This window comes from Rhopalosiphum maidis, chromosome 4 (assembly GCF_003676215.2).
Source record: "Rhopalosiphum maidis isolate BTI-1 chromosome 4, ASM367621v3, whole genome shotgun sequence".
Classification (NCBI taxonomy): Eukaryota; Metazoa; Arthropoda; class Insecta; order Hemiptera; family Aphididae; genus Rhopalosiphum; species Rhopalosiphum maidis.
In genome coordinates this window covers 24,881,880-24,894,722 of record NC_040880.1, presented here as the reverse complement: position 1 = coordinate 24,894,722, position 12,843 = coordinate 24,881,880, and the positions used below count along the sequence as shown (strand labels likewise).

At 33.6% G+C, this 12,843-nt stretch overlaps 1 protein-coding gene across 5 annotated transcripts in view; it reads left to right on the top strand.

Annotated features, from left to right (window-relative positions):
* LOC113552287 (transcription factor AP-2-epsilon) overlaps positions 1–12,843 on the top strand; it is a 165,371-nt gene that overhangs the window by 97,577 nt on the left and 54,951 nt on the right. The window contains exon 1 of one of the 5 annotated variants that reach the window (XM_026955093.1): positions 3,106–3,636. The exons of the other annotated variants lie outside the window; for them this stretch is intronic. Within the exon in view, the coding sequence (XP_026810894.1) occupies positions 3,358–3,636 (279 nt within the window). The 5' untranslated portion in view covers positions 3,106–3,357. Of the gene's footprint in view, positions 1–3,105; positions 3,637–12,843 lie in introns of those variants that run through there. 5 annotated transcript variants of the gene reach the window in all.

Here is a 12,843-nt window from a genome sequence, read left to right as displayed (position 1 = left end):
CATAAAATGTTGTAACCACAACATTTTTCCTCAGTTATATTTATACTTTATAAAAAAAATTGTTGTTGACGTTCGGCCATTTTCTTCACGTCCGTTTTCCATCTGATTCTCGATCAATCCATTTTTTCACTAATGCGCGTAGTATGAGTATATAGTGTAGTACTACGATTTTCCGATGATACTGTAATATTATCTTGTACGTTTGATTTACAAGCTTCGTTTTTTTAATAACACGAATCGCGTCACAGATTTACCGAAAATGTACATACCGAAGGGGCGGTACGACAAGGTAAGATGCTCATTGTACTACATCAGTCATCAATATATTATAGTATACTATCAATATAGTATTTTACCATCTAGTGATACCTATTTAATAAATACTTAGTATTAAATACCTCTAATTACTTTAAACAAAAAACAGTATAATATTGCTGTATAATATGCCAATTTTACAATATAGTTCAACTATAGATAATACCATCGATCGGTAAGCCTTTGGTTTCATAATCTAGTTATGTTGATTTTAAGCGCGAATTTAACGATGCAACTGTAATCAATAATAATATTTTATTTACCTATTTAATTGTTTTCATCGTGTAGGTACCTACTATGGAATAGAATTTGTATTCAAGAAGCTCGTATAAAAACACGTTAACGATCATTTTCATCTGTTGATGATGGTCAAAATGCGTGTGCGGTAAATAAATTATTATTTGATTATACCTATCCAGTACCACAAATAGCTCGCTATATTCTCGTTGGCAATCATAATATTATTCTCGCGGACCACCATAATAATCATACTGTGTTGATATCAAAATGTGCTCAATCGGCGATTGAGTTTTTTTTAACTATATAGTGTTAGTGTATATATTATAATAATAATAATAATTATTATTATTATACATTTATCCGTGTATATGTGTAATATGTATAAACGCTTTCTCTGCAGCCTTATTATTTTAAAATTTACATAAATTGTACAAATATTATATATATATACGTTATGGTCATACAATTCAAATCCACCTACCCACGACTTGAAAATATAGATAAATAGCTGACATTGTGTTACAGAAAAGACTGTTTTATCGTTACAAATTTAAACTTACATTTATCGTATCGATTATCATTATTACTATTATTTTCTATACTCATACGTGTATAGGTGGTACGCATATACTATAATAATGATATTATAATACTGCAATACAATATTCAACGTCCATTGGACGAAATATAGTAATTATTAATGTTTGTGTTTAATTTAGCCAGGGTTAACGGTGCAACATCGTATACAACGGTGACGGGTCGCGCGAGTGGGGTTATGAAAAATGGGTGCACGCCAAAACCGTGCGTGGGCAGAGGTGGCAGTAGGTATACATGATTTGTTATAATCGTATATAATGGTAATAACATATAGATATATCATATATAAAAACTCCACCGAAATAATCATTATACTATACTTCACGTGTATAAAATAACGTGATCGACTATAATATAACGGTTGAAAATTATCGCTAGCATATAAACACTGATTATTAGCAAACTTGTTATTAACAAAATTTAGCACTTGTATTAATGAAATTAGTAAATTGGATTAATTCAGATGTTTTTATCGTGTTTTTTAATTACTTTATAGAAAAAAATCACCTGAGTTTGGTCGAAATATGTAAAAAAAAATGTATTTATTTAACAAGTTATTGTAGATTTTGAGACTGAGCATATAATACTGCGAGTTTTTTTAATTCAACATATTTCTTTTTGTAACTTAATAACTTATACAGTTAAATTAATGACAGATTAACGATCCACCAATATGATCATACTGATTAAATAGGTACACTCTTATTGTTATAATAATAACTAATAAGTATAATATGTTATGTATGTTTTAAGTTTTGATGATAAACACCAAATCACTGTTTTACGTTTTTCGTTATTATTATTTTTATAATAAGTAGGTACATTAAATTTGCTTTATTTTGTTGTCAATCAGAAATAGGAATTTTTTACTAAGCACGTAGTGAAAATTGAACTGTATCATATCAACAATATATTTTTTTAACCCAATGCTATACCTACGTACATAGTTATATTTATACTTGAATGTGGTGTAGCGCCAGCGCTTGAAAGTGCAAACATTGTATATTATGTTCGACCATGTGACATATTGTCTGTGATACAACAATACATGTGCTTACATACTGTTACGAGGTTCACGAAATTACATTAGTAGTCGACTAAATAAGACATATAGCGGTCATTATAACGGCGCGAAGATCTAAAGAACACTACCCATCGACGTTACTAGTTCACGTATATATCCACAAGATTATTGCGAAATTTTATGTGAATAAATCGCTGATCCTTTGTATTGAATCGATAAAAGACTCATATTGTCATTATTATTTGATAAATGGGACAAGGAAAATATACAGCGTGTAACCGGCGGCGTCGATGGCGGCCTAGTTTTGGCTTTCCGTGAGGTCATAACATGTACCATGTACGTACAATATTTATACGTGTGTATAATACGTCTCCACGAGTTCGTTTTGACGACCACTGAACGGCGGCAAACAGGTGAGCGAGCGCACGCACACACACACATAATACTTATATTGTATGTTATCATCTCTCCCTCTCTTTCAATCACTGCTCTGTCTCTGCATCTTTCTCGGGCCTCACCACATGTACTACGACCACCTCAAACACACTCGATAATGGTGTCGTATGTGTGTGTGCGCGCGCTCGTGTGGTTCCGGCGCCCGGGGTGGAGGAAGAGAATGTACTTGAGTGTGTGTGTGTGCTTGTGTGCGTGTGTGCGCGCGCGCGCTCAAACGTCGCCTACGACACGATACGTACCTACTACGAAAACCTGTTGGATGCTGTTTGACCTGGACCCGAACAAACATCGATAGCGCCGTAGCCGTCACCACGAGTTACTATGGTATAATCGTACGTGTAGTGTACGGCATATTATGATACCCAACAAAATCGCTACAACTATCGATTGTTGTACGCGAATATAACGCGCATCGATATATCGTTGCGGTTATACGACGGAGACAGGTAAAACCGCTTCAGGGCCAAACCGTACACATAGCTCCGAGCCTTCCGCCGGTGACCACTCTAGTTTTTTTCTGTGTATTTTTGTTTTTATTATTATTATTATTTTTTATCATTTTATCGTATCATATTTACGTATAACCACCCAATCTTCGTGATCCGATCACGTTGTCAGAAACAACCCTCTTTCACTCATCAATCGTATAATATCTACACCTACAACCAGCTCTACCCCGATTGATGGCCACGTGACATTAGTATAATGTGACGTCATAAGTCGCTATGAACATCAAAGACATACTGGTCATGGACGGCGACGAAGGTTCAATGGACAACCACGGCGGCGACGTTACCATCATCAACAACAACAATAACAACAACGAAAACTGCAGTGACAGTGACAACGCGAAACGATGTAAGAGGGAAATCGTTGAAGATGGAGGATCTCTGTCCCCGTTGCATTTGCAGCGCCATGAAAACAGCTTGTACTTGCGGCACCGACAACGGAACGATCGACTGGATGAACCGGAAGAAGAGGACCTAAGGCAATCAGACGACGAGGTACGTGTCGCTGCTGCGATGATCTCCGATAATCTATTATCGTGTTACGTGTGTATTATACACACATATATATATATATATCACTCATACCGCCCCTCCAATTTATCTCAATTAAATCCCCTTCCTCTCTACCGTCTACCCTCAACCACTTATTTGTCAATAGCGTTTCGTAGCAGGTCGAATCACACTTCGTAAAATATAATATACTATAGAACTCGGGATTTTTATTTTGAATTATATATATTTTTGTTTCCGACAGTAATTTTTATGCAAATTATATAATGCGTGAATTCTTCGATACTCATTTATCGAAACCTAATCGCGATCTGCCGTTATTACTGCTGTTCCGAACTACAGTGAAAGGCTTTATATACATGCACTCTGCACGATATCTCTGCCACCTCCGCCGTCGCGCTTGGGCATGCTGATGAGAAATATAAATTGTTATCGTTTTTACATTGGCTCTTGTTGTAGAAACAAGTTACTCGTTAATTCCTTTTAACATTTTTTATTTTTAAAAAATTTTTATTTAACGTAAATTTTTCGTATATATTTAGATTAATTCACACCATCTGGTGCGAATCCGATGTCTGATAGAAAAAATACACTACGTATATTGTTTATTCAAATCAGTTAATCGACGTGATTTTAAAATAAAAATTAAGTCTGTAGGTAAATATCTATAAACAAGTACATTAAATGAACAAAAATAGTTATCATGATTTGCTATTTCTGTTGTTTCTAATGTATGGCCGGGAAATCAATTAAGATAGTTCAGCTACCAAAGTTATTAAAAGATCTTTAGCCGTCAGAGGTCTCTTTGACGCTGCTCGGGTACACTGCATGGAAGTGATCTTTTGTTAAACCCCAATTATTTTCGATTATTATGTTTTATACTTAACTGCTGTTGGATATATCATACCATATGAATAAATAAATAAATAATCTGAATATTACGTATATTATATCTTATGTATTTAACATTTGATGTAAAAAGCTATACTAATTCTCGGTGTACATATTCGTGTTGTGTTTAATTGAAATGACCGAGAGACTTTAACAGCCAGTGATGATTTTACGCATATTACTCAAATCGTTTTTATTTTGCAGTATAAACACATTTTATTGTTGACACAAGGACCTAAATTATAATGCGTCTTCGTAAATCATCATATAGTTAATATGATTGTTATACTAACACGGTTTTACATTTTTTTTTTTTTTAACATTATTGATGAATGATATTGTTATATAGGAGTGTTATATTATTATGTTTCTAAAAAAATTGTAACACTCGTTTGAAACGAATTTGCTATGCTTACCTAGCTAAAAACTACAGTTTATTCATACTTCGTATCAAAGCAGACTGCATTTGGTTTTCTAGAAATCTTACAAACGCGATAGACGATAGTCTTAGAGGTCAGAGTTTACAGCCATTCCGTTATTTCAATATTCAATTATCGAATCGACTGCAGTGTTTACAGTATACCTACGTAGTACATGTACACATATGGTTATAGGCATGTATATTGCTGATACTATACCTATTATCGAAAAACATGAAAAAATAATAGTATAAATTAGAAAAATATATATGATTTCTGTGTAGTGTTTTTATTTTTTTTTAATTGACAATTTAGGTCCTTAAAGTCCCCGCCCTTGTAGAAAGTCTGTCTCGTTAGGTTGTTGGCGCAAATATTCATCTGACAACGTCGACTTTGCTGTCCAACCATTAAATCTACTTGTGTGTATGTACGCATGTAGGGAAAGTTCCTGTTTTAAATTCAGCGCCATTTATCAAAACGACATCGTTCGAGTATCAATGACCGTTCTGCAACCGTAACGGCAATGAAGTACGAACTGTCAAGGTCTCGGGGCTTACCGAGTAAAATCCTGTGTGTAACTTTATAGATAGTCTCTGGTACTTCTGCATGCATTTTTAAAATCTTCAAAATAATATGTGTTCTTTGGGTGTCTATTAAATAAGTGTTTCCAGATTTGCATTAGATTTTTTTTATTTATTATATACGTACACTGCTTCTAAAAAAAAAAAACAATATATTTTTTATTAAACGCATATAAATATGTTTAAAGTGTATTGAAAACACTTCAATTATATATTGAATTGAATATATAGATATATAATGTACAAGGTCTACAAATATTTATAACTTTTTTAAGACCCCGTTTATAGGTTACCTATTATAGTCCTAAAAACCCTAAAATAGATACCAACATTAAGTTGTATAATATATCAGTAGAAAACAATTTTGGTAGATTGAATACGGACCATTCGATTTTTTTTTGTCGTGTAAAACCATTAAGGCACAATAAAATCCTGTTATATCCAACAGGGATCCATTAACTCCCCAGACCCAAAACGAAAAAATGTTGTCCTTGGACTGACTTCCGTTTCATTCAAGACAACAATGAAAAAATGCCTATTCTAACACATTATCCTATATAAAAAAATATTTACAAGTAAATCAATGATGTGAAATCTTTTTCCAAGAAATGTTCTTTTAACGTGGGTTTAAAATTACAATTGGTCCAAGTAAAGTAAAATATATGAATTCTTATTGTGATTGTATTGATATTCTAACTTTAGGTAGGTACCTACATTTATAACTGTATCGAGTATTGACTTCTCATTATAATTATTACTATGTATTACATAAATATATTATTTATCAACGCATTAAAAATCACATAAAATAAGTATTCTGTAATAATTTAATTTATTTTATATAATTTTTTATAATACCAACGTATACCTACTACAAATCAACGTCAGTGATCTACTGGTATTATGTTCGATGTATCAGTATATTGGTACACATTATATCATACACTCGTATTATCCTTATTATACATAATTTTTTTTTTCATGACTTTTTTGTGTTATTGGTGGCATTAGTCATATTACTGACATTTTTCCATATTCTTTCTGCTGTACAAAATTGAAATAATTAAAATATTTCCTCTGAATAAAAATCATTCACGGTGTCATAAATAACGGGTATTTAATAATAATGGGGCGTATTGAATTGCGGTGTGTACATATAGATAGGCACGCGCCATGAACTTATTATACTATATGCATCCCAAACGTTTGCGCACCAACGCACTTGTATACATTTACGATGAAATTGAATACAATATTTTTTTTAAAAATGAGTACGGTCTTTAAATTAGCGTATTTTATTTTTCTCTCCATATCGAATCAATTGCACTCACGTTCGTTCCCACATCATCCATTGCCGGCGGTGACCCTTTTACTGCGAAATCGACCTGAGTGACCTTTTTTGTGTGACCATAGTCTGAAAAACTTCCATCGTGACATTTCTAGTCATCTCTTTAAAACCAACGAAACGTTCCATTATGTAGCGACGCTCAGATGCGTATATATAATTAACGTATGCTACCACTATAATATGTATATATACGCGTATACAGGAAGACGAGAATATAAGTAATGTTGCACTAAGTACGTCAAGTACTATAATATACTATATTACATATACACACACACAAATATATATATGGCAATGGGACAACTATACGTATATATACACATTCCAAGTGAACTGTGGGAGTGAATATCTGGAATTTAGAAAGCGCTGATGCGCGCGCGCGCGCTAGTTGCAGCAATTGGCGGAAAATCTAAAACGAAACACGTCGATTTATGTATAGGCGTAAAACAATATAAGTACCAGTGGTGCACGCGACTTTGACTTTATACGTTGTCCGAAAAGAAAACGTCAGCCGACGATGATGATTTCGCCTTATCGTTCAATGCTGCTAACGGTAAAACGGTTAACTGCTAACCCGATGTCTGGTAAAATGAAATTCTGAGAACACTGCAGACCATCATGCATCGTGGAATTTGAAATCACACAATTTTCGTCGACATTTGTTGATGTTTTTTTTTTTATCCGTTTGATTGTCCTATTTTCGGCTCTCTTTGAAAACTGCCTAGCCTATAAGTGACTTTTTTTTCGGGTTTCGTATGTTTCGATTAGGGGAAAATGGCAGAACGGATTCTTTGGCGTCTGTCTCGAACGACGAGGAAATCCGAAAGCACACGATAGAATCTGAAGAATGTGAAAAACGATCACATTAACCAATTGTTACCGCAGTAGTACAATAATGGCTCCTTGTTTCGCTGCCTGCTGCTTGTTCTTACATTACAATGTATACCTACTGGTCCTATATACATTGGTTTAATATTATCAGCGTGAACTTATGTGCGCAGAATTATTAAATGAGTTTAGCTATATAGATACCGTATCTATATATTAACTATTATGTTGTTATAAGTATTCATCATATAATATTAGTGTTGCAAAATCGTCCCATAAGTGTACAAGACCCATTAAAAAAACAAGAACAATTTGATGGCTGATCAGTTTAATGATTTGCACGTTAATAGGATACAACTATAGTAAATAATAATAACTATCAATAAAAGGAGAAAATATTTTTATGCGTATTTATCCTTCTCTAGGTGATTTTTAATTGTTAGTTAAACCTAACAGACTTACAACGAAAAACAATACTATCTTGGATTATTGCGTCATATTAACATATACTTATTCATATACATACCTATTTCAAAACTACGAAGAATTTTATATTATTTCATGTAATACTATCTTTATCATAACTACATCTGATTTAATTATATCGATTACGTGTTGTGATATTTTATAATTTTAAATTGTATAACAAATTTTCAAAAGCAATAAAGTATTATGAATCCCTTATTGATAATATGATGTATATTATATATATATATATATATAAATAATGGACAGTAATCGTGTTGCAATATTGAACGTATTTAAAAAAAATTATTACGCGTGTTAAGTTAACAGCAGACATAACTATAGTATTATGAAATTGATATAGCTTTAGAGGAGTATATAGTTAATAATTATTATCTGAACATTTTCGTTCAAATCATCACTAAATAAAAATCGACGGTTGTTCATGTTGAAATTAATTTCTTTAAACAAACTTACGTATTTCATTATATGTAACTTCGAGTCTTGAAGTTGAAGACATAATGTACAACCTCGTAAGACGATAACCATTACATAAAGACATAAAGTTCACGCGATCACTTGTAATTATTATGTATTATAATTGTGTATATATATAATTATAATTCCAAAAGGCGTCACTAATTCTTATAACGAATATTTTTCAAATACCGTTCTTCTAGTTTTTTTGTTTTGTACAGCCTTTGTGTGATACTACTGTTTTTAATAATTTATTCAGTATTATCTGTTTCTGAAGTCACCAACATTCGTTTGTATAAAGCAAACACTATCGACGAATATACATTATTTAATTTATTTCTATTCTTATCCGTAATCACGATCCAAATTTGTTCAACTCGCTGTATACATAATGTTTTATGTGTCGCGAAAACTCGCCTGATGATTAAAATAAAGCTATATGCATAGATCGATTCTAATCACGTTTTATTTGTCAAAACGATCCCTTCTGTGGTTCTCCAGACTTTTTTAAATTCTTTTCCAATCATATCGTGTGTGGTGTCGTTTGTTTTACATGGTAAATATATCAATATATTATAGTTAATCGATTCCAAATCCTACACTCGGCGTAATATTAAAATGTAGTTTAGTATTTAAGAAAAAATGTATGATAATAATATAAACATATAAGAGCCGCCACCACTCGTTAAGATTGCCTCCGTCGTCCGCAATTATTATTCAGATTCATTAAATACCGGTTTATTCGAGGAATGTGAACCAGATTTTTGCTTAAATATTAAAATGTAATCCACATTTAACGCGTGCGTCAGCGTCTTATAATAAACGTTATTGCTTTTTTTTCGTCGATTTCTCTCAAAATGGACTACCGGCGAGCGCGTATTTTTTCTTTTCGTTTTTCTTACCATACTCTTTTCTCTCTCTCTTGCCGCTGAATCCTGACTCCCGTGACCCCGTTCGAAGATACCACCTGTATGTATATTTATTTATGTATGTATGTACATAAATGTGTATATACGCTTACGCTTCGGGGGCCTGGCCTCTGGGTTCGCCTTAGGACAACATTCCAGACCACTCTGTACGCACACAAACACATATACTCTCAAACGTACACTCACATGCGCAAGTTTTACTATTTACAACATATATATACATATATACAGATATATGTATACATTATAATATGTGTGCACGAGCGCGTGCGCGTGTGTATATGTATGTATAAGTGTGTAAATCTATGTGCGCGAGTGTACCTACGTACGCGTATTATATATATGCACACTGTACACATGTATATGTAATAGGTATATATATATATTATGTACATATGAGTTTTATAACCGGCTCGAAAAATAACCCGCCCACCGTACCCTCGTCCAGCCGACAAAGCCGCAGCATCACGTCATCTGTATAGGCGCGCGACGACGATTTTCGGGCTAGCCGGAGATCGATAACCGTTGATGATCAACAAATGTGTTGACCTTTCTCTACCGGCCGGAGTCGGCGAACCGATTACGTTCGGAATTGCTTCCAAAAAAACCGCGAGTCCCGTTTATAACTACACTCCCGCGTGACTTTAATCTTCATTGATACCGCATGAGCGTCAATGTTTGATTATAATGTATAACCTTGCTTACAAGTTGCAATATACTATATACACTGTTGATAACAGTATTCAAATTCTATAGATATAGTACTATTGTTATATTCCGCGTTACTACTGACTACAATTTTGTTACGTGGTGCAATGTCATAATATAATACTGGAATATAAAATACGCGCGAGTCATGCACTCTATGTAGGTACACTGCCACCCCGAAAATCGCTTAAATATGGTGTTTTTAATTAAAATACAAATTTCGATTAAACAGCATTAGGCCGCAGACCTGTTTATGGTTTTCTGTTATACCTACTTCAATACTACAGGCATAATGAATACTACATTATATTATTTATTCATCGTGGTTAGTTCGGTGTTAATAATGCGTGCGCGTAAGTCGGACAGGTAGTATAAATGGTAGTACAACAATAAAGTTTAAGATTACGATTTTTAATTAAATTCAATCAGATAACAATAGTGAATCGGAACGAACCGACTTTCCATTGAAATATATTCATCGCGTCAAAAGGAATCATCGCTATACTATACGCGATTAATTTTCTTACTAGTACTTTGGTCCAAAAAGAAAAATTAATTAATTCATTCCTATGTAGACAAAAAAAAAATACCGTTTCCAATAAAATTACTATGACGAAAGCGTTTAGACTTAGCGTAATCAAAATATTTTGTCTTAGAAAATACAAGTACTTATAAATACTCGTATAAGTTTGTATATAACATGACATGGCTTGGAGAAAATCGTAAACACTCATCTTTGAGATTCGTGGTAGGCAATAACGACGTTATCATTGCAGTCACTTGTGCACTCGTGGAGGAGAAGTGGTTTTCTGATCAAAGAATTTTTCCCCTCCCCTCACCGATTCGACTGAATTGATCATGGTAGTCGTAAATGTTGTAATACGTTTACGTTAAAACAATACGACGATATTGTAGTCATTGGGAATTTAAAGTTGGTATCCATTATTATTGATTGATAAAATAATAACAAAAAATTGTACATATAGAGATATTATCTTAACTGCTATATAGTAGATCGCACGTAGATCATAAATTCAGAGTCGAGTAAGTAATAAGTTATTTTTAAAAGGTAACCGATTCAAGTCACTTGTTGAAAAATACAAATTGTAAAGCACTTCTGTCTACGATATATAAATATAAAGTATTGCGTTACAGAATTATTATTTTTTGAGATTTTATACCAAATTATGAATAAAAGGTATAATTTATTTGCTGGTTTTATATCTATATAAATGTATAATCGTTCTAAAATAATAATTTCTAGGTTATTAGTATGTATCGTCGTAATGAGTAACTTACGCGTTACTTTACCTGCACTCAATATAATATTATACCAGTAGTCTTTTGTCGTCATCAATCTATATATTATTATTATATCGATCGGTTATAATATTTTCACACAGCCGCCCTCACAATACACACACACACACACACTGACGAGCGCATTATTGTTATTTATTATTATTATCATTATTATTATTATTATTATTATTATTATTATTATTATTATTATTACTATTATTATGATTATCATATACATAATACATTTCCTATACGGCCATTGTTTCAATTGATTTTCGTCGCACAGGAGCCCGCGCGATCTCCGCAGCGCGTCTCGGGCCATTGTATTACCGCTCGCGTCGTCGTCGTCGTCATTATTCGTCGAGCCGCCACGGCCACCGCCGCCGCCACCACTGCCGCCGTTGAATAGACGTCTATCCCGACCGTGGCGACGGTGGCGGTGTTTGTTTTGTTTTGTTTTTTTTTTTTTATATTTTATTTTATTTTTTTATCTCGAGCGTTCGTCCGCCGTCCAAATCGAATTTTTACCACCTCCGGCACGCGCAGTCAGCTATTTTCCGTACGTTTTGGCCCGCGTTATTACCAACGTGCAGAGCGTCATTGTTTTTGAACCGCGGGATAGCTGCTACCGTTTCTTTAATCCGCTAATTAACATCGGGCGCCATTTGATACGCACACGGCGATGGCGACGACGACAACGACGCGAGCCCGCAAGAGAGTATAATGATCCGACGACGAAAAACGCCAAATAATAATAATAATAATAATATAATGTATATAATGACAATAGACCAAAGGCGTTGACCAACGATGGCGGCGGCGCACCGTTTTTACAATAGAAAAAATAATAATAAAGAAAAACACCGCTGTAGCTATCATACACAACACAACACAGTCTGTCGGCGTATAGTGAATATTATAAGTTATAACGCACGTCCATATATTATTATTATTATTATTATTATTATATTATGATTCTTATCGAAAATTCTTCACGTTTAACCCCGCAACGGCGGCGAACGCGATGGCTGCAATATAGGTATATAGGCAAGCACCTACATCTATGTGGTTTTCTTTCCTTCGCAAGCACATAAATATTATTTTCTTGTTTGTGGACAGTGGAAAAATCACGACGAAAAATATAACAAAGGTCGCGTTCTCTTTTATATATTATATAATCTCTTAAATCGGTACATCGCGGCGGATTCGTTCGACGATAAAAAATAAATAAAAATACGGCTAAG